General features: G+C 63.3%; 1 protein-coding gene across 4 annotated transcripts in view; it reads left to right on the forward strand.

Annotated features, from left to right (window-relative positions):
• The window catches only part of KIF21B (kinesin family member 21B), a 49,906-nt gene extending 24,890 nt beyond the window's left edge, over positions 1 to 25,016 (forward strand). Inside the window, exons 15-35 of one of the 4 annotated variants that reach the window (XM_075996974.1) lie at positions 1,846 to 2,045; positions 5,375 to 5,482; positions 6,008 to 6,076; positions 6,887 to 7,119; positions 7,301 to 7,448; positions 7,641 to 7,835; positions 7,927 to 8,028; positions 9,003 to 9,168; positions 9,354 to 9,405; positions 9,608 to 9,665; positions 10,827 to 11,032; positions 11,110 to 11,184; positions 13,588 to 13,701; positions 15,359 to 15,397; positions 17,300 to 17,436; positions 18,311 to 18,491; positions 20,224 to 20,388; positions 20,873 to 20,990; positions 21,767 to 21,937; positions 22,456 to 22,655; positions 23,627 to 25,016. In XM_075996974.1, coding sequence (XP_075853089.1) covers positions 1,846 to 2,045; positions 5,375 to 5,482; positions 6,008 to 6,076; positions 6,887 to 7,119; positions 7,301 to 7,448; positions 7,641 to 7,835; positions 7,927 to 8,028; positions 9,003 to 9,168; positions 9,354 to 9,405; positions 9,608 to 9,665; positions 10,827 to 11,032; positions 11,110 to 11,184; positions 13,588 to 13,701; positions 15,359 to 15,397; positions 17,300 to 17,436; positions 18,311 to 18,491; positions 20,224 to 20,388; positions 20,873 to 20,990; positions 21,767 to 21,937; positions 22,456 to 22,655; positions 23,627 to 23,684 — 2,795 coding nt within the window. In that variant the 3' untranslated portion in view covers positions 23,685 to 25,016. The other 3 variants (XM_075996972.1, XM_075996975.1, XM_075996973.1) reach the window with 3 other exon arrangements.
• Positions 25,017 to 25,879: the final 863 nt, after the last annotated feature.

A 25,879-nucleotide genomic window follows, 5' to 3' on the forward strand; every position in this document is an offset into this window, starting at 1 on the left:
CCCTCGCTCTCCCCCGAGCCCCTCGCCTGTCAAAGGTGCCACCCAGGCCGGGCGCGGGGGCTCACGCCTGTAGTCCTGGCACTCTGGGAGGCCGAGGTGGGAGGATTGCTTGAGGTCAGGCGTTCGAGACCAGCCTGAGCAAGAGTGAGACCTCGTCTCTACTATAAATAGAAAGAAATTAGCTGGACACTTAAAAATCTATATAGAAAAAATTAGCCAGGCAGAGGCAGGAGGATCGCTTGAGCCCAGGAGTTTGAGGTTGCTGTGAGCTAGGCTGATGCCAGGGCACTCTAGCCAGGGCAACAGAGACTCTGTCTCAAAAAAAAAAAAAAAAAAAAAAAAAGTGCCACCCAGCAGCTGGCATCTTGGAAGCTTACCTGGCCTTCTGGGGCAAGGGACTTCTGACCTTTGACCCATGGTTGAAAGTTCTTTCGTGTAGCCCAAGTCCCTGTGCCACACTCTAAATCAATCTTTCTTGAAAATTAGAATCCTCGTCGGCCTGGGCGTGTGAACGTGGCACCCAGGCCTTTTCTCCTGCCCTCAGTTCCTTGGATATTTTGCTTTGGGGCTGTTTGCAAACCTCCTCACACCCTGTCTTCCTTGCGCTGCTTTTCAGCCCATTTGTTCCCTCTTTTCTTCATTCATTCATGCATTCATTCATTCCGTTATTCAGCACACACATGCCGAGTACGTGGTACGGGGCATGTCAGATGCTGATAGGACGATGGGGGAAAGAAACCATGGCAGGGAAGAGAGACAGGGAGTGCTGGGGGGAGTGGGTTAGAGTTGTTTAAAGATGGTCGTGGAAGACTGCTCTGAGAAGGTGACATCTGAGCAAGGACTTGAGGGAGATGAGACAGCGTCAGAGCGGAATGAGCCGACGGGGGGGGGGGGGGCATTCCAGGCAGAGGGAACAGAAGGTTCGGAGACCCTGCGGCCGGCGTGTGCCTGGCGTGTTGGCGGGGTGTTGAAGGGGCCGGAACGGTCGGAGCACAGCGAAAGGCACAGGCTGGGGAAGGGATGTGGGGCCGGGTCATGCCAGTCGTCGTCGGGATAGCGCCTCATGCTCCGAGGGAGATGGGAAGGCGCGGAGTTTTGAGAAAGCTCCGTGATGTGAAGTTTAAAAGCATATATATATATTTTTTAAAAAACCGCTCTGCTGTGAAGGAGAACGAACGTGGAAGCTGGAGACCACTTAGGGCACTCGTAAGGGTGCCAGGGAGGTGGGCTGGGCAGGAGTGGTGAGAAGGGTCGGATTCCGGATGCGTCTTTGCAGGCTGAGCCCAAAGGCTGTGCTGGTTGGGGGAAGGTGGGTGTCGGGGAGAGGAGAGCCAAGGACGTCTCAGCCAGGCGGCGATGGTGGTCACTGGGGTGGGGGAGCGGGGGGGATGAGGAGTTCGCTTCTGTGCCTGTTAGGGTGGAGACGTGCATTCACAGTTCAGGTGGAGAGGTCTAGGGTGGAGAATCAGCTTCTTCCTTCTGCTCCGGCCCGCACCACTGTGTCTGCTCTTGCTAGCTCTTCCCCTCCCCACTGCCCCAGCCCTTCCCTCCAACGCTGGACCGTGAGCCAGCACGAGCCCTCCTGGGGAGCCGGAGACCCGGGGCTCGGAGATCTCAAGACGAAAAACTACACCCCTCAGGTTGCAGTAGAATGTCAGAGCGGGAAAGGGCCGGGGCACCTGCTAGTCTGACCCCCTTGTTGTTCGAATAAAGCAGCAGGCTCAGAGGGGGTGTGACTCGCCCAGGGTCACACAGCAAGACTAGAGCCCGGGCCTCCTGCCTCCCCTGTCGAGGAGCCCGCGTGTGGCGGGACCCGGCGCCCACCGCGCCCCTTGCCGCCCCCAGGCACCATGGAGTGCTACACGGAGGAGAAGGCCAACAAGATCAAGGCGGACTACGAGAAGCGGCTGCGGGAGATGAACCGCGACCTGCAGAAGCTGCAGGCGGCGCAGAGGGAGCATGCCCGGCTGCTCAAGAACCAGTCGCGCTACGAGCGGGAGCTGAAGAAGCTGCAGGCCGAGGTGGCGGAGATGAAGAAGGCCAAGGTAGGGGCTGAGGACGCGAGGAGCAGGGCCGGGGGCGTCCATGCGGCATCTTCGTAGAATCCACTTACCCGCATTAAAGAGGATCCTTGCTGTCAAGAGTGGATTCTCTTCTTGACACGCAGCGTTGCCTAGATCAACCCTGCCCTGACCCTGGACACTGTCCTCCGGGCCCAAGTGCATCGTCCAGGTTGAAACAACCCGGCCCCAGTAGCCGGGCGGGGTGCAGGTGGTGGGTTGTGTGGGGCAGGTGCAGGGCAGGTGCGGAGCTCCGGAGGCGCTGCTCAGTGCTGCCCCCTGTGGTGGGAGTCTGCACCACATTTGCCCTCGGTCTACACGAAGCTCATGTGAGGCCTTTCATTGGGTGCAGCCCTTGCCTTAGATAATAATTACTGTTGTCTGAATGCTCACTCTGGCCAGGCTCCAGGCTGGTCTTTCAGTCCTTAGAAGAACCTCATGAAAGAAGTCCTGTTGTTATTTCCAGTTTATGCATGGGAAAGGGAAGCTCAGAGAAGTTAATTCCAGCTTCTAAGAGGTAGCACTGGGATTTGAACTCGGTTCTCTGCCTCCTAAGCAGGTGTGTGTTCTAGGTGGCACAAAGCCTCCCTTTTCTACTTTGCCGGCCCTCAGAGTGCTCCAGTCTCTGGGGCCTGGGGTCCGGTGGCCCTGAGGTTCTGGCTTTGGGGCTCAGGTCTTGTGCCTCCTGGGTCTTGTGTGTTCTGGCTCCTGCCCGGGTTCAACAGACCTGCATTCCCTTCCTGTCCTCCCTCTCCCCCACCCCGGGCCTTCCTGGTCCTGCACTCCTGCCTGCTGTGACCCCCAGCCCCTGGTGTGCCCCAGCTCTCCATAGCCCTGTGCTAGGCCCTGGGGCCGGACCGCCCAGCAAAGCCTGGCCCTGGTGGCAGCTCCAGCCAGCTGTGGAAGGCTGGCCTTGGGGACAGAGACACAGGGAAGAGGAGCTCCCCCGTGCTTGGGGCCAGTGGAACAGGGTCTGCTGGAGCCGCCAGTAACTGCATCCTCACCACTGAGTCTGGGCGTGCAGAGGAAAGAGGCAACGCAGCAGTGGCTGACGTAGATTCTGGGAGAAGGTGGACCCGCAGCTGTCACCGAGGCCCAGCCGCCTCACCTGGGCAGGCTCCGTCCCCAAGCCTGGGGCCGCAGGTCCAGGGTCTCCATCAGTCCGACCAGAGTGCACAAGGCCCGGCCTTGCTGGAGTCAGACCAGCGCCCGTGGCCCAGCCCCATGGAGCCCCGTTTTCACCTTCTACATCAGTGCGGCCACCTTTTGGGGTGTTGAGACAGGGCTGCCAGGGTGACGCTGAAGGGACTCGGGCACCACAACCCACAGAACAGTTGGGGCCCCAGGCACCTGCTGGGGGTTTATAGGGAGGGACCAGCGGGCCTTTGCTACCCCCCAGGTGGAGCAGCGCCCCCACCGTGGGCCCCCACGTTCTGCAGCAGCTCCTGGAGCACTTTCGGGGTGTGCGTCTGTGTCCCCACTCTCTGTCTCCATGGAAATGCCTAGCCGCATGACGCCTCTGCAGGGCACCCAGCCTGTCCCGGCCAGCTCGCAGCCCAGCTGGGGGTGGCCCTGGAGAACCTCAGAGAGGCACGTCCTCGTCTGGCTCTGAAGCCTGGAAAATCAGTGTGATGCCCGGCTGTAGCTGGGGGACGGAGGAGCCACGTGTGTAGCTGTGCTCCAGTCTCCGATTGCTCGGGCCCTTCAGCCGGGCGCCCCGCTCCGTCCACACGGCTGTGCTCTCGGGAGCCCAGGGCCAGAGCTGGAAGGAACGCCCTCGGGTCATCCCAGGGCTCCTGTCGCAGGGACAGAGGGCTCAGCGGCCAAGGGCTCCAACCAGACGCCGTGAGAGCCGGCGCCCCAGAGCCTTCCCGCCGCTGTTCAGCCGCAGGGCCCGGAGAGTCCCGGGACGGACGCTGGCGGGGACCCGCAGCCTCGGGGCGTCCTAGGGAGAGGGCACCCTGCCTTCTGCTTTAGGCCTGAGGAGCAGTGCTGCTCCCAGGCACTGTGACCCGATTTAGCCTTGTCGGGGGCCTGCAGTGTGCTCACGTGTTCTGAGATCTCCACCTCCGTGTGGCCTCCTCAGAGCTCAGCCATGCATGACACATGCACACGTGCGTGGATGGGCCTTGGACCAGGAAGCCTCAGGCCCAGAAGATACCTGGCACTTGAGGTCTACACACAGCTCCAGGTGTGCTGGAGTCTTCAGGTCTGGCTCTAGCCAGGGAGCTGACTCGGTCTCCCGAGCCCCAGTCCTGGGGGGAGAACACTCGTTCTCGATGCCAGAGACCCGGCAGTAGCGAGCCCTCCTCTTCTCTGCAGTCACCCTGCAGAGCCTGCCTGTCCTCCCAGGGAGAAGCCGGCCCTGCCAGCCCCCGGCCCCCCTTAAAGCCCACCTCCCTCCCTCCCGTGCCATTTCCTCTCCTGCCTGTCCTCAGGGCAGGGCAGGCTGGAGACATTCCTGGCGATATCTGAGGCTTCAGGGACAGAGGAAGGACCAGCTTTATGTTTCTCATATGATTCTTGTGCCCCGGTCACTTGGAGGTGTCGAAAGCCCCGTGTGCATTGCAACCCAATGTTTTGGGCACCAGGAAAGGGGAGGCAGGGCCGGCAGGGCCCCAGGTCAGTGGCTTCCGGGCATGCTGGCTGTCTCTGGCCACACTGATGGTGCCTCTGGGCGCCGAGCTCTCCACCCTGGGTCCCCACCCTCGCTCTGAGCCGCTGCGGCGCCGTGGCTGGAGCCCCAGGAGGGGCTGGATCAGGGAGGCAGAGTGACCTGGGCACCACGTCTGGCCTCTGACACCGGTTTTATGACTCTAAGTCCCTTTGTCTCTCTGAGGCGCATTTCCTTGTTTATAAGACAGAGTGATGATGCCTCTGTCACCTGGTTGTCACGAGCACGGTGGCAGGTGTGGCATGCAGCTGCTCCTCAAATAATGCTCACCGTGCGCCTGGCCTGGGATCCAGCGCTGAGCCTCACGCAGCCGTGTCCACGGCCCAGGCTGTCAGTGCTCCCAGGCTGGTCCTAGAATGGCCAGAGCCCAGCACAGTGGCCTTGGGTGAAGGCCACCAGGGGCCGTGACATTCAGAGTGGTGGGGGCCAGAGTGGGCCCTTCCGGGGTGGGAGCACCCGCACCCCTAGGCTGGCGTAGGTCCACACCTCTCTGCAGGTCACCCATGAAGGAGCAGGGGGTGGGCCCTTCGCTCCAGACCCCCGAGTCCTGAGCCAGAGTTGCCCGGCTGGCCGCTCCCTGGAGGGTGTGGCCGCCCACTGCCCAGCCCTGCCTCACCACTGCCGCCTCTGCCCGCCGCAGGTGGCCCTGATGAAGCAGATGCGCGAGGAGCAGCAGCGGCGGCGGCTGGTGGAGACCAAGAGGAACCGGGAGATCGCGCAGCTCAAGAAGGAGCAGCGGCGACAGGAGGTGAGGGCAGCCCTCGAGGCTCCCGGAGCCTCAGCCCCAGCACCCTGGCCCGTGCACCTGGCTGCACCTCCTGACCACGTGGGCCCGGCCGTCCTAAGCCGTGGCAGTCGTGCGCGGAGAAGCACACGCAGCCTGCCCAAGAGGGGCAGAGAAGCCCCTGTGGCTTCCATCTCAGCCCCCGCATGCTCAGAGTGGGGACTGGAGTCCCAGGGAAGGGCAGAAATTTGCCCAGGGTCACCAGCAGGCTCCAGTCCCTGCAGGAGGCCCCAGGAGGGCTGAGCTTTGCGGTCAGGGATTCCTCTCCCCCATGGCCGGGAGAAGCGGGCAAAGGAATTGCCGCTGCAGAGAAAGGGACGTCACCCTGTCCTCTTGGGAGGGCAGCCGGACACTGGGGCCCGTCCAACCAGCCACGTGGCTGTTGGAGACTCACCCCAAAACCCAGGCTTTCGGCTACAGAGCTGGCTGGCGCGGGCGGGGGTGCTCAGGGGCCTGCATGAGGACCCCACGCCTCCCCTCTCCCCACAGTTTCAGATCCGCGCTCTGGAGTCCCAGAAGCGGCAGCAGGAGATGGTCCTGAGGAGGAAGACGCAGGAGGTGAGCCCCCGCCCAGGCCCCCTGTGCACGCCCCCCGCTGCACCCCTGCTTCCCCACCTCCGACTCCCTGGGGGGGATAAAGGCAGTGTGTCCCAGTCCCACAAGCCCGGCAGGGAGGGGAGCAAGCCCTGCCGGGGCCCTGGCTCCCCCTTTCCTTCCTTAAGTGAGCACAGTCGCCGCCGGGTTGTGTCTGGGCTCCCGGAAGGGCCTTGCTCAGGAGAGAGCCAGGCCAGAGCCAGGCTGCGGCTCCCTGCCCAGTCACCTCGGCTGTGCATTAAGAGGAAAAAAGGGTGGGCCGGCGCGGTGGCTCACGCCTGCAATCCTAGCACTCTAGGGGGCCAAGGCAGGCGGATTGCTTGAGCTCAGGAGTTCCAGACCAGCCTGAGCAAGAGTGAGCCCCCGTCTCTGCTAGCAAAGATAGAAAGAAATTAGCTGGACAACTAAAAAAAAAATATATATATATATACATATATATATATATTAAAAAAAAAATTAGCCGGGCATGGTGGCGCATGCCTGTAGTCCCAGCTACTCGGGAGGCTGAGGCAGCAGGATGGCTTGAGCCCAGGAGATTGAGGTTGCTGTGAGCTAGGCTGACGCCACGGCACTCACTCTAGCCTGGGTAACAAAGTGAGACTCTGTCTCAAAAAAAGAAAGAAAAAGGGTGGGAGTCTCTTCTGTGTTTGTCTCACACCAGACAGAGGCCCTGAGCTCCGTGCCCCTGCCCGCTCCCCGTCCCGGCTCCGCGTGGGCGTCCCGGCCGCCCTCCTCACTGGCCGCCTCTGTTCCTCCCACGCCCGCCCTCCGCAGGTGTCCGCGCTGCGGCGCCTGGCCAAGCCCCTGTCGGAGCGGGCGGCGGGGCGTGCGGGGCCGAAGCCTGCCCTGCAGGACTCGGGGGCCGAGGTGTCGGCCAGCACCACCTCCTCCGAGGCCGAGTCCGGCGCCCGCTCCGTGTCCAGCATCGTGCGCCAGTGGAACCGCAAGATCAACCACTTCCTGGGCGACCACCCGGCGCCCGCCGCCAGCGGCTCCCGCCCTGCCCGGTGAGGGTTGGCCTGGCGGTGTCCTGTGTGGGCAGGGGATCGGGGTGCGGGCACAGGGCTGGGAGGGGGAAGCTCCGGGGAGGGTTCCGGGCGGCCGTGGCTGCCGGCTCCGGGCAGGGGCTCCAGGGAGCTGCGGCGGTTACGGGGGGCCCGTCCGACCCGCTTTGCCTCTGGCTCCCAGAAAGAAGTTCCAGAAGAAGGGGGCCGGCCAGAGCTTCAGCAAGGCCGCCAGGCTCAAGTGGCAGTCCCTGGAGCGGCGCATCATCGACATCGTCATGCAGAGGATGACCATCGTCAACCTGGAGGCCGACATGGAGCGCCTCATCAAGGTGGGCCTGCCCCGCCCGCCCCGCCACCTGTCCTGCTCTGTCACCTGTGACTCCTCCGGCTCCTCGGGTCTCTCCCCACCTCCTTCCCCCGCTCTGGAGTCCCGGGGTGCTGGGGCCCCCCCGTGCTCCAGCCTGGGGCGGGAGAAGGCCGGGCAGCTGCCTGAGGCCTCTCCCCCTGCACGCGCCCCCCAGAAAAGGGAGGAGCTGTTCGTCCTGCAGGAGGGGCTGCGCAGGAAGCGGGAGCGGCTGCAGGCTGAGAGCCCTGAGGAGGAGAAGGGGCTGCAGGAGCTGGCGGAGGAGATCGAGGCGCTGGCGGCCAACATCGACTACATCAACGACAGCATCGCCGACTGCCAGGCCACCATCGTGCAGCTGGAGGAGACCAAGGTCCCTGGGAGGCTGGGCCGGGCGGGGCGGAGCTGGGGGAGCGGTGGCAGGGGCAGCCCCGGTGACGGGGGTCTCTGCCTCCCGGTCCCAGGAGGAGCTGGACTCCACAGACACCTCGGTGGTCATCAGCTCCTGCTCCCTGGCCGAAGCCCGCCTGCTGCTGGACAACTTCCTCAAGGCGTCCATCGACAAGGTGAGCTCCCTGGGCACGGGGCCTCCAGGGCACACCTGGCAGTGGAGCCCCCGCCGGGCTCCTCCTCCCCAGCTGCGGCTCACGGGCTGCGGCAGGTTCTGCAGCTGGGATGCCGGCGCTTAGTGGGGCCGTGAACTGGACCCTGCGTGTCTGGCCTAGGCCTGTCCACGGCGGCCCTGGGCTTGCTTTTTTTTTTTTTTTTGAGACACAGTCTCACTCTGTTGCCCGGGCTAGAGTGAGTGCCCTGGCGTCAGCCTAGCTCACAGCAACCTCAAACTTCTGGGCTGAAGCCATCCTCTTGCCTCAGCCTCCCTGGTAGCTAGGACTACAGGCACCAGCCACCGTGCCCGGCTAATTTTTTCCCTATGTTTTTAGTTGTTTGGCTAATTTCTTTTCTTTTTGTCTTTTTGCTATCTGTCCTGAACACAATAATTTCTTTGGTAGAGACAGGGTCTCCCTCTTGCTCAGGCTGGTCTCAAACTCCTAAGCTTAAGTGATTCTCCTGCCTTGGCCTCTTAGAGTGCTAGGATTACAGGCGTGAGCCACTGGGTCTGGCCTAATCTTTTTTTTTTTTTTTTAATTTTTTATATAATTTATTATTTTTTTCTGATTTGATCAGGTAACTAACTGGTCTCCTCTCCTTTCATGAGCACATTAGCTGTATTGTGTCAGGGCCGCCATATGACTCGTCACCTCTTTAAAGGGCCCATCTCCACATACAGGCACCTTCCGAGGTGCTGAGCATTAGAGCTCCAACCCAGGAGCCTGGGGGGACGCCCTCCAGCCCATGAGAGGGTGTGTCCTAGGGTGGCCTCCGCTAACTTGTGCAGTGTGGGAACTAGGGGGGCTGGGGTGCCCCCCAGGTCCGTGACAGGTCACACGGTGATGCCCAGGAGCTGGGAGGGGTCCCAGGTGTGTGTGGGACGGGGCTCGCCGGCCCCGAGGGGTGACCGAGGCCCGGCCCCCGCCCCCAGGGGCTGCAGGTGGCACAGAAGGAGGCCCAGATCCGGCTGCTGGAGGGCCGGCTGCGGCAGACGGACATGGCGGGCCCCTCCCAGAACCACCCGCTGCTGGACGCGCTGCGGGAGAAGGCGGAGGCGCACCCCGAGCTGCAGGCACTCATCCACAACGTGCAGCAGGGTAGGGCGGGCGGGCGGGCGCCCGGGCACTCCCAGCGCTCTCCGGCTCTGGCCCCGGGGAGGACCTCGCCTCCCCAGGACTCCCCAGAGGCCCCGGGGGGAGCCCAGTGGGTGAGGGGCTGGGGGGAGGCTGTCCCCTGTCCCTGCACCCCCCACACGGCCTCAGTGCCCCCCCGCCCCCCACAGAGAACGGCTACGCCAGCACGGACGAGGAGGTCTCGGAGTTCTCCGAGGGCAGGTGAGTCTGCGGGCCGGCGGGAGAGGCTGGCCCGCAGCCGGTGCCCAGGGCTGGCGGGGGGCGCTGCCACGGGGGGCGCTGCCACGGGGGCCGGGGCTGAGCCTGGCTTTGGGGGGGCATCTGGGGACCCACAAGTCTTTAAGTCCCAGAGAGCGAGTGCGCCGGCTGTGGGGACCCTGATCTCTCCTCGCTTCTTCCCCAGCTTCTCCCAGTCCTTCACCATGAAAGGCTCCACCAGCCACGACGACTTCAAGTTCAAGGTGAGCCTGCTGGACGTCAGGCAGTGGCTGCAGCAGGGCCGGCCTCCCCACCGCCTGGTCCCCACCACCCCCCAGCCCCGGGCTGTGGCTCTGCCCTACCCCTGGCCTTGAACCCATATTGATCCAGCTGGGATCGAGGGGCCAAGAAGACCTAGCCTGGAACTGGGGGGCGTCCAGCTAGGTAGCCTGTTACAGCCCATTCTTTTTGAGGTGGGTGGAAGGTCAGAGAAGTGGCCGGAGCCGCTGCCGGCCTCTCTGTGTCCGCCCTGCCTGGCGGCATCCCTGCTCCCCAAAATCTGCTTCCCTGCCTGTGGCTCTGCCTCCTGCTCTGTCCAGCCACCTTGCACGCAGGCAGGGGGCTCAACAGCACGGGAGTCAACAGCCAGGGAGTTTGCTTAACCACTTCGGGACGGTGCTCACCGGCCGCGACACCTCGACCACGGCGGCGCTCACGGTCCGCACGGCGGGCCGGGCTGTGCGTGGACCACGAGTCCGTTCCGCTCTCGTGTGGTGAGGAGAGCTCGAAAGCACTGACAGCTTGTTCTACTTTGCAGGCAGCTTTACTCGTCATGTGAATCAGAATAGGCAACATAGACATACATGTTTTCATTACGTTATTTTTAAATGTTCACAATTTTATTTCGATAAATGAAAAATTAGAAAAGTCGTGTCACGGCTGTCGGCTAAAGTCGCTGTGCGCTTTCGTCTGTGGCCGTCGGCTACAGTCGACGCTGGTCCCGAAGTGGTTAACGGCGGCGGGTTAGTTGTTAGACTGAACCAAGATGCAGGATTTATTAAAGAGGGAATGGGGGGAAAGCTGCAGACTGGGAACGGTAAATGATGCGTAGTTTTGGGGTGTGCTGGTTAGCTGGTGACCTGGGCGTCGTGTGTGTGTGTGTGTGTGTGTGTGTGTGTGTGTGTGTGTGTGTGTGTGTGTATGCAAACTCCCGCTGAGCCAGTCAATTCCAGCCGCTCCGGGTGCTCCGGAAGCCTTGAGCGGTGAGCGTGGCACACAGGAGTCTCTGGGAGGCGACTGCCCGGGTCCTCCCGCCAGCGCCTCTCCCCCAGGCCGAGGCGGCACCGTCCCCTCGTCAGACTTTCCCTGGTCCCCGTATGTGCCGCCCCGGTTGAGCAGCGGCCCGCCCGTCCTTCCCTTCCCAGGGCGAGCCCAGGCTGTCGGCCCAGATGAAGGCCGTGTCGGCCGAGTGCCTGGGCCCCCCGCTGGACATCTCCACCAAGAACATCACCAAGTCCCTGGCCTCCCTGGTGGAGATCAAGGAGGACGGAGTGGGCTTCTCCGTCCGGGACCCCTACTACCGGGACAAGGTCTCGCGCACTGTCAGCCTGCCCACTCGGGGCAACACGTTGTAAGGACGGGAGCCGGGCACGTGGGTCGGGGTGGGCCTGGGGGTGGGCCCAGGCCTCACGGCACCCTCTCTTCCAGCCCCCGGCAGTCTCGAGGCTCGGAGACGTCCCCCCTGACGAGACGGAAGTCGTATGACCGAGGGCAGCCCATCAGGTGAGAGCGTGTTCTAGAATCTGCTCCAGTAAGTCCCTGCTGGGGCCGTCGTCCTTGGGGGCACAGATAGCTGTGATGTTCCGCTGCGTGGGTCATCTCGGACACTTTCTAATCCGGGCCAGGGTGACAGAGCCATTCGGCTTCTCCCTCTGGTCCCTGGGCTCAGGAAATGTGATCTCCGTGAGGCTCCTTGAACGAGGCCGTCCAGCCAGATGCCATCGTAAAAATCCGCTCGCTTGCCTGCTTTCCACGCAGGTGGGTTTGTAGTGGCTTTGTCAGTCATTGCACTGATGTGCTTCAGCCCCTTTTTGTGGCCACAGGTGCTTGGGGGAGCGTCAGGTCTTTTTAAGGCCTTGTCATGCAGGGGAGTGTAGAAATTCAAAGAAAAACCAGAGACACCAATGGAGGGACGTCTCCAGCTGGCCGGCTGCACGTGGGCCAGGCCCCTCAGAGCTTCTGCACGCCGCAGGGTGACTCTCGGTGTGCTCTGGTGCGAGCATGTAACTTGCAGAGGCTCGGTGGCCTTCCCCAGTGCACACAGCCAAGTTGCGGGAAGCAGGGGCTCGGGGTGACCGCTTGCTACCTGCCTCGGTGGGAGGCAGGGGGGGACTTGCTCAAGCCGCCGGCCACCCCCCCTCCTCCCCAAAGCCGGGAAGACGCCCCTGGCCAGTGGTTTGCAGGGCGGCGGTTGGTGGGGAGGGATTGCCGGAACATCTGGGCTCTTGGAGCCGCACAGACTGTCACGTCACCTGTGCCCTGGGAGAACACACCTGAGCTGCAGTGTGACGGATTCAGGCCGAACTCGGGACGGACTCTGCAGAGGGAGGGAGGACTTAGGCTGCACCTAGGGGCGTCTTTCCAAAGAGAGGGCTCTGGGGGTGTTGGAACGGGCGGTGCACCCTTCCTTCCTGGAGCCGGTTCTCGTCATTTGCAGTAGTCACGTTCTGCAGAGTCGGCACAAACGCTGGATCGCTGAGTCCCGAACCACTGCTCCCGGGAAGAATACAGGGTTCAGTTCCTTTGAGCCTCTGGCCACCACATTTTTATCAGCTCACCAGTATGTAACCTCGAGTCCTGAGTTTCTGTTTAGAGACACCTTAATAGGTATCCTTGATTCACTGACATTGGACTCATGGTCAGTCAGGGGCACCGCTACTCGCTCGTGCCCATTCCTCTTCCCCGTAAGGCGCGTCCCAGCCTTCCTGCGCTTAGCAGCACCGGGCCGCACTGCACCGCTAGGCCCGGCGCCCTTTTAAGCAGTGAAATCGCCAAGAAAAAGCACAAACGTGCACAGTGGCCTGGCCCCCGATAGACCATGGCGAGGCCGCTGTTCACAGTGTGAGAGCCAGAGCGAGGCAGGGCGTCTCCTCGCCCACCCTTGCTGGGGACATGCACATTCAGCGACTCACGCTTTTTGCTGCTCTGCGTGCGTCCCAAGAATGAGCGCAGAAGCACGAGTACTGAGCTGGGGATCACAAATGCATTTCAACAAGCAGGTGAATTCCCAGATACGAAATCCGTGAATGATGAGCATTGGTTTATTTATTTATTTATTTACTTACTTACTTTTTGAGACAGAGTCCCACTGTGTTGCCCAGGCTAGAGTGAGTGCCGTGGCATCAGCCTAGCTCACAGCAACCTCAACCTCCTGGGCTCAAGGGATCCTCCTGCCTCAGCCTCCCGAGTAGCTGGGACTACAGGCATGCGCCACCATGCCCGGCTAATTTTTTCTATATATATTAGTTGACCAATTAATTTCTTTCTATTTATAGCAGAGACGGGGTCTCGCTCTTGCTCAGGCTGGTTTCGAACTCCTGACCTCAAGCAATCCACCTGCCTCGGCCTCCCAGAGAGCTAGGATTACAGGCGTGAGCCACTGTGCCCGGCCTGTTTGTTTTTGAGACAGAGTCTCACTCTGTTGCCTGGGCTAGAGTGCCGTGGCGTCAGCCTCACTCACAGCAACCTCAAACTCCTGGGCTCAAGCGATCCTCCTGCCTCAGCCTCCTGTAGCTGGGACTACAGCCATGTGCCACCGTGCCCAGCTAATTTTTTGTATATATATTTTTAGTTAGTCAATTTATTTCTTTCCATTTTTAGTAGAGACAGGGTCTCACTCTTGCTCAGGCTGGTTTCAAACTCCTGACCTTAAACGATCCTCCCGCCTCGGCCTCCCAGAGTGCCGGGATTACAGGCGTGAGCCACTGCGCCCGGCCGAGGATTGATTTTTAAAAACAGCATCCAGGAGCCCAGCTGGGGACTGAGGGCCGTGTGGAGCTCCAAGGCGACGATGGGGCGGCCCTCCTTCCCTCCCTCCCCCCGAGGCAGAAGGCGGGAGCCGGCGCAGGTGTGGGCCTGTGGGCGGGGGGCGGTCACCAACACGCTGTCCTCCACCCACCACCGCAGGTCCACGGACGTGGGGTTCACACCCCCGTCATCCCCCCCCACTCGGCCCCGCAACGACCGCAATGTCTTCTCCCGTCTCACCAGCAACCAGAGCCAGGGCTCGGCGCTGGACAAGTAAGCAGGGCCGCGGCGTGGCGGGCAGGGAGGCTGCGGGCGTGCTGGCTGGGGCGGCGGCAGACCCCAGCCTGTTGCTCTGTTCCAACAGCCGAGGCTCTGACCCCTCTCCTGGCATCTCCGTCCTTTTCATACCGGCCGCGGGTCCTGCTGTCCCCTGAGCCTGCCGGGCCCTTAGCAGAGGGCAGGATGGAAGCCCCGGGGACCGGGACACCGGGCTGGGGGTGGCCATGGCAGGGGGCTCTGCAGCTCCGTCCCCCCCGTCTGCCTCTGCGGTGCTTCTCTGAAGTCCCACCCTGCAGCTTTCGCCTCTCTGGCGTCTGCCCACACGCTCCGCCCGGGCCCCAGCGGTCCCTGTGAGCCGTCCCTGCAGAAGGAGACCCCCAGGTGACATTCGCCTGGCAGGTCCCGAGCAGCCCGCCCCGTTGCGGTGCTCTCGTCACTGACGGTGCGGTGTCTGTTAGCAGCAGCCCCTGCGCTCGTTCAGTTGCTGCTCCCACCTTGCCCGGCACCCCGCTTTCGTGCCTGTGACTCCTCTTGGCCTGTCGACCAGCCATGACATGGCCTTCCCCGTGTGACATGAGAGGGAACAAGGCTCAGAGAGAAGCCGAGGACGTGGGCCTAGAGAGTGCCAAGCGGGGCCCAGAGCCTGGGGTTTTCACGTCTGCCCGCTCCGCCTGGGAAAGGGGGGAACCCCGTCCTCCGGGTGCTCCCCTGTGCTCGGCCCGCCCCAGCCCTCTCTAGCTTTCTGCAGCCCTCCAGGTGGCTCCTCTCTTGGCTCCCTAGAAGTTCCCCTACCCCAAAGGGCAGTGGTGCTGCATCCCGAGGGGGAGCCCCGAGATGGAAAGTGCTTGTCCGTGTGTCTGGCGCCTGACGTCCCCTCCCCCCTTCCCGGCAGAAACGCCCCTCCCTGCACCAAAATGCAGCTCCCAGGGCTCGGAGCCTAGCGGACGCGGCCCCCAGCACCCTCCTTCCCCAAACCTGCCTCAGCTCAGGTTCACACTGGGGGCCTGTGGCCCAAGCCAGGCCTGTCCCGTGCTGTTGCAATCCACAAGTTCCCTTTCTGGAAGGAGTGGGGTGGGACTCTGCCCAACCCAGCCTGGTGGTGCCCTACAGTCCTCGGTCCTGTCCGGTGGTCCACGTCCCGGGCCCACGCCTGGCACAGAGCCGGCTGCAGGCATGGTGCTGTGGACTCCCTGGGGACAGGTGGGCTTTGCAGCTAAGTGAGCACCTGAGACGTCGTTGGCAGAAGTCGCCTCCCAGGGGAGGACCAGGGAGGGCTTCTTCGGCCCCGGCCAGGTGTGCGCCTTGCTGGGTGGGCAGGTGCCCCTCTCGTGCAGCGGGGCAGCCAGAGAGCTTGGAACCAGGTGTCCCCGAGCGTGGGGCAGGTGCTCACAGCCCCCACCCGCGATCCCATCCCCCCCCGCCAGCTGACGGACCCCAGTGGCCCGCTCCCGGGGGAGCCCCCCAGCTCCCAGGCCAGCCCGCCCCACCCTCCCCTGCTCTCCCTGGAAGGCCCTCGTTCCTCCGCCTCTCTCCCTGCCCCCGAAGAGAATAACCTGCCCGCTGACGTCCCCGTGCTGCTGCTGCCTCTGCCGTCCCCTGCTGTGTGTCTCCCTCTCGCCCCCTAATCCAGCTAATTTTCTGCCCTCCCCAGGTCTGATGACAGCGACTCCTCTTTGTCGGAGGTCCTGAGGTACACACGGAATGTCTCTCATGTTTGGTCCCCAGCTGTCACTCTCTGCACTCTCTCCTCTCTGCCTCTCGCTGCACCGGCCCCTCCCGCCTGCACACCCTGTCCTCATCCTCATCCTCATCCTCATCCTCGCATGCAGCCCCGGCCCCTCCCCTCCCTCCCCTACCTGTTCCTGCCCCAGGGCTCCTCCTCTCAGGGTGGCCGCATGGCCGACGGCTGGCGCTGGTGCTCGGGAGGGCGTGTGTGCGGTTGCTGCTTGTCGCGAGCCCCGTCCTCCTCCCCCCACACCTGTGCAGGGCGTGGACGCAGCATGGGTGCCTGAGCGGGCTGGGGCTGAGCGCAGGGCAGGTGCGAGGCTGGGGGCCGTGCTCGGGGCTCCGTGACCCACTCGGCTTGTGCTCTTCCGACCTTGGCTCCGGGAGAGGGGCATGGAGGGGACAGTGCCCTCTGCCCACACGTCCTGGCACACGCATGTGCGGGTACCTCCCTGCCCCCATCTGGGCGGTGGCCAGAGCTGGTTCCCCCCGGCCGGCCCAGCATGGCGCCCCGCAGCCAGGGCAGGTCCCAGGACCAGGTGGGCCTGAGCCCCGACGAGCAGGGGCCTTGGTGACCCGAGAGCGTCTCCAGCTGCCCCGGCAGGCTCTCAGCTCCTCGCGTCTGGCCGGGGGGTTGCCGTTCTGGTTTTGCCACCATGAGGCGTTGGCCGGCCTGCCAGGCCCTCGTCAAAGGGAGGGTGTCCCTTTGACACTGTCCCACTGCAGTCTGGGGCTTCTTCCCCAGCCACGTGGCTAGGCCACGCCAGCGTCACACGTGGGGCGCTGGGGCGGCTTGGGGAGCTTTTTGCGTGTGTGTGCATGTGTGTGTATGTGTGTGCATATGTGTATGTGTGTGTACGCACATGTGTGTGTGCGTGTGTGCATATGTGTGTGTGTGCGCACATGTGTGTGCGTGTGTGTGTGCGTGTGTGTGTGTGTGTGTGTGTGTGTGTGAGAGACAGAGGGAGACACCTGGCTGGCAGCTGGGTGTGTCGGCCACTGTCCCTGGGGTGTGCCTGGCGTGGTCCGTGGAGGCCGAGCGAGACGCCGCGTGGGTGAGGCCTCGGCCGTTTCCGTGCGCCCTTCTCCGCCGCGTCACTGTCAGGAGCAGCTTCTCTTTGAAAAAGAACTAGGATATGTTTTCAGCCGTAATTCAGCCCTGGCTCATCCCAAAAGACCCTCACTGAGGGAAAAAGTCTGTGTTCCCAGACCCGCAGCTGGCTGGCGCAGCAAGCCCTCAGCCGTGTTGGGACCCGCCTCTCTCCCCATCTCCGTGCGCCATGGGGGCGGCAGGGGCTGCTCCAGGTGCACACGGCCTCGTTCCAGGGAGGCCCCAAGCACCCTAACCCGGGCTAGGCTGGGGCCCTTCAGCCCTCTGTGAATGACACACAGCAGTCTGACCGCGCCGGTCCAAAGGGGCCGTGGGTAGGGGTGTGTGCACGCGTGTGCAGGTCTCTGCGTGGGGGTACCAGCCCCAGAGGCTGTCACTAGCAGGCGGATATGCTGGGACCAGGGTGCCTAGAGGGGACGGCCTGAGCACCCCACTCCCTCGTGCTTGGGCACCCGAGGGGAGCTGCAGGGCTCTTCCAGCTCTGGGCCTCTGCCCTGCCCGACAAGGCCGGGTGCATTTATGTCTCAGGGTCTGGCTGGGCGGTGTCGGCGCCCAGGCCTCCTGCTCCTTCCGGCTGCGCTTAGCGCGGGGCTCGCTCCCCCGAAGCGCTCAGGACGGCGACTGACAGATGGCCGTACTGGACAAGCCCTCCCCCTCCCCCATCCCCCCGCCCCTTCCGCCCACGTTCCTTGATGGCCGGCCACGGTCCCCCTGGCTGACGGCACGCCCTCCCCTCTCTCCCTCTCTCCCGGGAAGGGGCGTCATCTCCCCGGTCGGAGGAGCCAAGGGTGCGCGGACGGCCCCGCTGCAGTGCGTCTCCATGGCCGAGGGCCACACCAAGCCCATCCTCTGCCTGGACGCCACGGACGAGTTACTGTTCACAGGCTCCAAAGGTGCGTGGGGCCGCGAGCGCCGAGCTGAGTTAAGGCCTCCCGCCCCGTGTCCTCCTCAGAGTGGGCTGTGCAGCAGACGCGAACACAGAGCCCCAGGAGGTGCGGATGGGGTCAGCCTGCTCTGCACCTCGCCTCTCCCCTCGGCCCCAGGCGCTCCCCCGCCCCGCACCCCGGCCCCGCGGGCCCGCCCAGCGCTTCCTCCCAGACCTCCTGAAAGCTTCGGGAGGCTCCAAGGGGCCCCTCCTGGGCTCACCGCTCCCCCTCCCAGAGGTCCCTGTTCTCCTGGCCTCGCCCGGCCCTTCCCGTGATCTGGGCAGCAGGGCCCCCAGAGCCACACCGGCTCGATGGCAGCGGCAAAGCCACACATGTTACCAGCAGAGAGAACGAGCCGGGTGGACACGCAACAGAGACAGGAGCAGGCGGGCGGGAGGAGAGCTGTCAGTCTGGGTGGGATTGACCGAGTCGCCGGCCTTTCCCCGGAGACGTGCTCGCCACCGCTGGGTCCCTCGTCCTGTCTGTGGTCGTGACGGCGTTTTTAGGAGCGGGCACCGAAGGCTTGAGAATTTTATTTTAGCAAGACACCTTGGCGGTGCTCACAGAGCTCCGGCGTTTGTAGGAGGTTTGCTTGAGAAACTCTGATCTCAGCCTTTCTGATCCACGTCTCTCTGCCCTGAGTGCTTTTACGAGCGCAGGCACACGCCTGTGAGCACACGCGTGTGTGTTTCTGTCCCTCCCGCCGGTAGCTCCTTCCTGTAAGTCTTTCTCCGTCGCTCCCCCCGACCACGCCAGGTAGCCCGTGTCGGGGGACTGCCCGGCCCCCTGCCCAGGGGCTGACTCCGCTCCCCTCCCTGCATTCCCCCCGCCCCCCGAGCAGACCGCAGCTGCAAGATGTGGAACTTGGTGACCGGGCAGGAGATCGCGGCCCTCAAGGGCCACCCCAACAACGTGGTCTCCATCAAGCACTGCAGCCACTCGGGGCTCGTGTTCTCCGTGTCCACCTCCTACATCAAAGTCTGGGACATCCGGGACTCGGCCAAGTGCGTCCGGACCCTCACGTGAGTGCCGCTCCCCCCTCCCTGCCTGCTTCCCCCGGGCGGCGGCGGGCTGGGTGGGGTGCAGATGCCTGATCGTAAAAATTCAGCCCCTGAGATGACCTTCTAGAGAGTACACCTGCTGTCGACTACTTACTTCAATAACCTTCTCTTTTTATGACTCTCTGCAAGCTAACCTTTTTTTTAAATTGCGACTCACCAATATTTCAAACTGACCTCTTCACTTCTGTACCAGGGGTCTCTGAGACAGCATGGGTCTGCCTTCATAAAAACAGTAGGGAAGGGCCGGGCATGGTGGTGGCTCGTGCCTGTAGTCCTAGCACTCTGGGATAGGCCGAGGTGGGTGGATCGTTCAAGGTCAGGAGTTCGAGACCAGCCTGAGCAAGAGCAAGACCCCGTCTCTACTAAAAACAGAAAGAAATTATTTGGCCCACTAAAAAATATATTAAAAAAAATTTAGCTGGGCATGGTGGCACCTGCCTGTAGTCCCAGCTACTCGGGAGGCCGAGGCAGGAGGATCGCTTGAGCCCAGGAGTTGGAGGTTGCTGTGAGCGAGGCTGGCGCCGCGGCACTCACTCTAGCCACTCTACAGTCCCTACTCTAAACAGTAGGGACTTTAACCTTTCGGTGACAGTTTTAAATCTGTAAACTCAGTAATCACATGATTTAGCTCAGCAACTATAGAAACACTGAGATTTCAGCATTTAAAGCCAGACTCTCCTGGTGCTTTTTATATTAAGCTCCTTTGGAATCTTTTTGGTATTTCCCTTACAAATAATAAAAGATTATATTAAAAATAATTTTTAAGGTTAAATGCTCTAGGGTGCTCATCAGCCCAGCGAGTGTTATCTCCTGATAAGACGCTGGCGTGTGCAGAGGAGCGAGGCTCCGTGTTCTCTCGGGTGTGGAGTCTGTTCGGGTGCCGGGATAGTCCCCTAGGTGCTGCAGCGGCAGCCTCTTAACACCAGCGTCCCGAAAACCTGGCGTGAAGATTTCAGCAAACGCGTCTCACAGCCTGGAGGAGGAGTCTGATCAATCAGGGGTTAAGAGTATAGAATCAGGCCAGGCACGGGTCACACCTGTAATCCTAGAACTCTGGGAGGCTGAGGCGGGAGGATCGCTCAAGGTCAGGAGTTCAAGCCTGAGCAAGAGCGAGACCCCGCCTCTACTAAAAATAGAAAGAAATTCATTGGCCAACGAATATATATATAGAAAGAATTAGCCGGGCGTGGCGGTGCATGCCTGCAGTCCCAGCTACTCGGGAGGCTGAGGCAAGAGGATGGCTTGAGCCCAGGAGTTTGAGGTTGCTGTGAGCTAGGCTGGTGCCACGGCACTCACTCTAGCCTGGGCAACAAAGCGAGACGCTGTCTCAAAAAAAATAAAAAGCCAGGAGGGTGGGCGTGACCAGCTCTCTTTACAAACGAGGAGACTGAGACTGGAGAGATCAAGTGCCCTCCGTGAGGTGAGGTGCACACCCGTCTCGCGGCAGCCTGGCGGCCTCTCCAGCCAGTGCCCAGGCACACCACGGCCCGGGACTAGTCTCCCGGGTGGGGTGGGGCAGCCCTGGCCCACCTGTAGGAGAGACCTTGCTGTCTGGTCAGTCCCTCCCTTGTCTGGAAGGCTCCCTGGGAGAAGCGGGCCGTGGCCGGGGCTGGTCTGAGTGAGGTGCTACCGGCTTCCTGGCCCGTGTGATGGACTGTTTTGACCCCTGGCCTTGCCTCTCCTCCTCGCGCAGGTCCTCGGGCCAGGTGATCTCAGGTGACGCCTGCGCCGCCGCGTCCACCCGCGCCATCACCAGCGCGCAGGGGGAGCACCAGATCAACCAGATCGCGCTCAGCCCCTCGGGCACCATGCTGTACGCAGCCTCGGGCAACGCCGTGCGCGTCTGGGAGCTGAGCCGGTCAGTGAGACGCCTGGGAGGGGGGAGGGCCGGCAACTCGTTGCCTAGCGACAATTTCTGAGGGGGAGGGCCCAGCAATGCGTTGCCTAGCGACAGTTTCCGAGGGGGAGGGCCTGGCAATGCGTTGCCTAGCAACAGTTTCCGAGGGGGAGGGCCCAGCAACGTGTTGCCTAGCGACAGTTTCCGAGGTGGGAGGGCCCAGCAACAGGTTGCCCAGCACCGGTTTCCAGGTCTCAGATTGGGGTGACCACTCAGGGTGGGCGGGGCCCCGGCTGCTCCTCCTTCCCCACACTGCTGGGCTTGTGTCCCGTCCTCTGAGAGTCCCGGGATATGGGGAGCGTGCGTGCAGGTTCTTGATCCTGCCTGGAGGTGGAGGGTGCCTTGGCCAGGCCAGGTAGTTCCAGGCAGACCCCCGCCCCAACCCCGGCCTAGGTCCTGTCTAACCTGCCCCCCACCCTGGCTGGGCCTCTCCCCCCCCCTGCAGGTTCCAGCCCATCGGCAAACTGACCGGCCACATCGGCCCCGTGATGTGCCTGACGGTCACCCAGACTGCCAGCCAGCACGACCTCGTGGTGACCGGCTCCAAGGACCACTACGTCAAGGTACCCGAGGCCGGGCACGCTCCTAGTGTTTCTTCCGCCCTCCCCGTCTCTGGCCTCTGTCGCACTGAGGTTGCTCAGAAAGGCTAACGATGAGATTTCTGGGGATCTGGGGGCGTGCGCGGAAGACATCCCCCCAGAGACAGCAAGAAACCATGTGCAGAAAGAAAGTTGCAGATTGCGGGCTCACTGTGTAAACGGTGAAAAGTCAGAAATAAACTGAGTGTTTAAGGGTAGAAGAGCAGTCAAGCGAATTATGGAAAATGCACTAAACAGTTCACATCCCAACTGTTAAAATGACAAGTAGAGAAACAGAAAGTATACAGACAGCACTAACTGTGTGCTCCCCGATGATGCCATCGGAAACTGTATGTTTCTGGCCAGACACTGGAGGGAAGCAGGGAAGTTGGGGTGGGGTGGGATTACGGTGGATGTTCTTATTTAAAGACAAGTAACGTCACATTTAATTTATTAAAATACAAAAGGACTATAAACCTTTCTCCTTAGCAGCTGCCTGTTTAGCTGCGGGGTCTCGAGTGATCGGCCGAATCGCCCCTGCATTAGCTTAAGTCAGGCTCCTGCCCCCCAGCCTCAGTTGCCATGGGAGCCGTGAGGCCCTGAGCCCCGGAGTCCCCAGTGCCCTGGAAAAAGCAGCCCCTCCTCCAGGCGCCCTCACCTGCAGGGCCAGACCCTGGGTCTTGGGGCCCCTGGGGACAGCAGTGCCGCGGGCCCGGCCTGCCCTGCCCATGCGCTGAGCTCTCCCTGCCGCTCCTCTGCAGATGTTCGAGCTGGGCGACTACGTGACGGGCACCATCGGCCCCACGCACAACTTCGAGCCGCCGCACTACGACGGCATCGAGTGTCTCTCCATCCAGGGGGACATCCTGTTCAGTGGCTCCCGGGATAACGGCATCAAGAAGTGGGACCTGGACCGGCAGGAGCTCATCCAGGTGCGCACGGGGGAAGGGAGGGGTGGGCCCGAGGGCTCGGGCTCGCCGGCCCCAGGGGAGCTGGCTCCGGAGCTCCTGAGGCTGTTCTCCAGCCTCTAACCCTCTGCCTCCACCACTGCCCTCCCTCCCTGCAGCCTCTCCTGAGGCCACCGTCTCCCCCTGGTGCCACCTGCTCTCAGCGATGGCTTTGCTCTCGGCCCCTGGCTTCCCACGTGAAGCTCAGCCGCCAAATTCCCTCTCCCGGCAGCGATGACATTTTGGCCTGACTGTTTGAGGGCGGAAGGGCTCTCCACCAGTGCAGGGTCTTAGGCTTGACCCTCGTGGGGGTTTGGGGGCAGAAGGGACCCATCCCTGGTCCCCCGAAACCCCCAGCACAGGCCACCCCAGCCGGGCTCCTGGGGCCAGTGATGCCAGCCCGAGTGGCAGCAGCCGTCTGCCACCAGCAAGAGGGGCCCCCGGGGCGGGTCCTCTCCCTCCTTGCCGCCTGCCCCGGCCCTCACCGCCCGGTCGCCCCACAGCAAATCCCCAACGCGCACAAGGACTGGGTGTGCGCCCTGGCCTTCGTCCCCGGCCGCCCCATGCTGCTGAGTGCCTGCCGTGCGGGCGTCATCAAGGTCTGGAACGTGGACAACTTCACGCCCATCGGCGAGATCAAGGGCCACGACAGCCCCATCAATGCCATCTGCACCAACGCCAAGCACATCTTCACAGCCTCCAGGTGGGTGCCGGGCGGGAGCCTGCCTCTGCCCCCGCCCCTCTCCCGGCACGGGCAGGGGTGCCGGGCGGCTCCGGGTCACAGCGCAGACCCTGCGGTGGCCTCTTTTCCGTGCCCCGCCCGGGCCAGGACTTGCCACTTGTCTCCGGGCCTCTCCTCCCCTGCCACGGCAGCCCCCCCGGCTGTCCTTCCCGCCCAGGGACCTCCCAGACCGCAGGGCGGCCCTGCCAGCCCCGCAGCACACCTCCCTCCAGCCCCAGCTCCCGTCCCCCACGCAGGGAGCACCCAGGCCCCCCGTCCCATCCGGTGCGACTCAGACGGCTTTCTTCTTTTCCCTTCTTGTTCCGACCTTGTCCCCCGTCCCTGTCCCCGTCCCGTCTCCTCCTGCCTCTCCCCCCTGCCCCCCGCTCTCTCCCCCCACAGTGACTGCCGCGTAAAGCTGTGGAGTTACGTCCCTGGACTCACCCCCTGCCTTCCTCGCCGCGTCCTGGCCATAAAGGGCCGTGCCACCACCCTGCCCTGACGCCCCTCCCCGCCCCCCTCGCTCTCCCCTCTTTCCTGTCTCCTCTCTTTCCTCACTTCGATCTGAGCTGCTTCTCGACGGTATGAGATTATTTTACTCCTCCTCCCTACCGTCCCTGCACACGCCTGGCCCAGAGCGCGCCCCGCCTGCCCTCCTGCTCCCCTCCCCACCGAGCATGGCAGCGGGGCGGCCGGGCGAGGGTGCCGGGGGGCAGGGGGCCGCCTGCAGGCCTGGGCCGAGCAGAGCACAAGGCACAGCCTGGGACGAGGACCCGCGGGGCCTGGGAGACCGCAGCCCCGTCCCCCTGGCAGTGCCCCAACCTGCAGCCCGCTGAGCCATGCCCGCCTCTTGGCGCCCCCCACATCTGCCCCACATGTGACCCGCCCTTCACTCCCGGGGGCAGCCAGCGGGCGCTCTGGGAGCTGACGAGCCCTCTCTGTCCCCACCCCAGCGACCTGACGGTGAAGTTCTGGAGCGTGCGGCGCCCTCCCCACGGCGGCCCACCCTAGGAGCGAGGTCGCAGGGACGCCCGGACCCTCGACCCCGGCAGCCTGGACCGCACGGAAGGGCAGCTGGGGCCCGGCCTGGCGGGGCGCTGCCTTGGGGACAGGGGCGCGGGCCGTGGCTGCGGCCCCCTCTTCTGTTCCCCCACCTCCCCGGGGGTGCTGTTTCCCCAGTCCCTCCCCTGCTTCTGGAAGCCTCTGGGGGAGAGGGGCTGGGGAGGAAATTAAGCTGTGAAGCCAAAGGGCATTATCCCCTCTGTGCCTCTCCCTGCGTCCCAGACTCCCGCCCGTCACCCAGCACCAGTCACATGTCCCCTGCTGAGCCGGCCCTGCCCTCCGTCCTGGCCTTTGGCCCAGCGGGAGGCCCTGGGGGAGGTGAGGCAGCCCAGCCCCCATCGTGCCCTCCGGAGCTGGCCTCCCCCCACGCCCCCAGCCACCCTCTGGAGCCACTGCACCTGCCTATGAGCCCAAAAAGCCAGTCCTCAGGTAACCATGGAGATCAGGTGTAGGCAGCTGGGCCTCGCAGCTGCCCCCCGGCCCTGTGGCCACAGTGAGTCCCAGGTGGCCCCAGCGATTTCCTGGGGTCCCTTTCTGATGGGCCCAGGGGGAGCTGCCAGAAAGATTCCTTTGGGGAGATGCTCAGAAATACTTCAGTTATTTATTGGCTTTTTATTTTGTTTTATTTTGGGTTTTTTTGCTGTTGCCTCCTGGAAACTGACTTGAAGTTTCTTCCCACATGTTCTCTCCCTCAGCTCTTGGGGACCAGGGACCCCAAAGGGAGTCCGCTGCCCCGGCCTCCAGTGCCGCCGCCTCTGCTTGCTCTGCAGAGGAGGGCCAGGCCCCTCGGCTCCCTGCAGCTCGCGCCTGTCCCCGACACCGCCCGGGGACCCTGCTAGCGCACCCCTGGCCTCCAGGCCGCCTGGCGCTTCAGTGCCTTCCTCCATCCTGGGCCTGGCGCCAGCCTCGCCCGCGGCACCGCTCGTGTCTTCTCGCTCCCCAGAGCCCTGCGTGGGCCACGCAGGAGGCAGCTTGGCGGACTGTGTCCACCGGGAAGTGGCTTGGGCGGGGGGACCGCCCAGCACCCTGTACCCCCGCAGTCCACCTGTGTTTCCACCCCCACCAGGACAGGAAGCGTCCTCCGCTTCTTTACTGGGGACAGAACCCTCCGGTTATTCAGGAGATGCATTTTCAGCCTTAAAACCGGCGCGGGGCCCCGGGCGCTCCCTGGTAGGAAGGAGGCTCTTCATCAAGTTTCTCTCCTCCGGGGCTGAGACTCAGCTCTGGGCAGGTGGCTAAGTCGGTGTTGGGGCGCCCCCTGTTGGGGCGACTCCGCATCTGCAGGAGTGGGCGTGGGGGGGCCTGGCCACAGGCTTCTCTGTTGCACCCCTGGTCTCCTGTGTCCCGGCCGGGAACCCCAGCTCCGCTCAGAGGACGCAGTGACTTTTGGACTTTCTGGAGGTGGCTCTGTTTCTGCCCTTAGTGCAGGGCAGCTGGAGCCTGCTCCCTGGGGCCCCTGGTGTGGGCGGGGCCAGGCCCCAGTGGGCGGGGTCAGGCCCCAGTGGGCGGGGCCTGTCCTCCTTCCCCCCCACACACCCTCCTCGGAGCCGGAGCCGCCCCGAGGCCTAGGTCAGGACACGCCCTCGGCGCTGGTCTCCTGGAACCTGACAGTCTCTCGGTGACTGGAAGCCCTTCTTCCTTGGCCACCCCGGGGTGCTGGGCCACCCGAGTAGCACTCAGGAGTGACCACAGTCTACTCACTCCTCTTCCGTCCCTTCCTACCTGAACGGAAACTTTCGACCTTGCAGCCTGCAAGAAAGGATCTGTCCACACGTCGGCCTGGGCCCTGCTCCCCCCAGGGCCCGGGACGCCCGCCGGGCGACTGTACCTTGGCTGCAAGGCCTGGTCTTGCAGGAGGTGGGAGCTGCGACCCCCGCAAGGTGCTCACCGGCGTTGCCCATTCTCTGCTGTTTCCAGTGGGTCAGCTACCTCACGGCGGGCCGGCTCTGCTGTCCGGCGAGTGCCATCGACTCTAAACTTGAAGTCCTTCGGGAACCCTGAGCCCGTCACCCCTGAGCCACCCCGGTAGTGCTCCACGGACGGACGTTGGAGTCTCTGCCCACTGACTGTTTCAGGGACGTCCAGGGTACGCAGTTAGGGGCAGGCCCCCAGCTCCTCCCGCTGCACAAGCATCCTCGGTGTGG

The sequence above is a fragment of the Microcebus murinus genome, chromosome 23 (assembly GCF_040939455.1).
Source record: "Microcebus murinus isolate Inina chromosome 23, M.murinus_Inina_mat1.0, whole genome shotgun sequence".
NCBI classification, from domain to species: Eukaryota; Metazoa; Chordata; class Mammalia; order Primates; family Cheirogaleidae; genus Microcebus; species Microcebus murinus.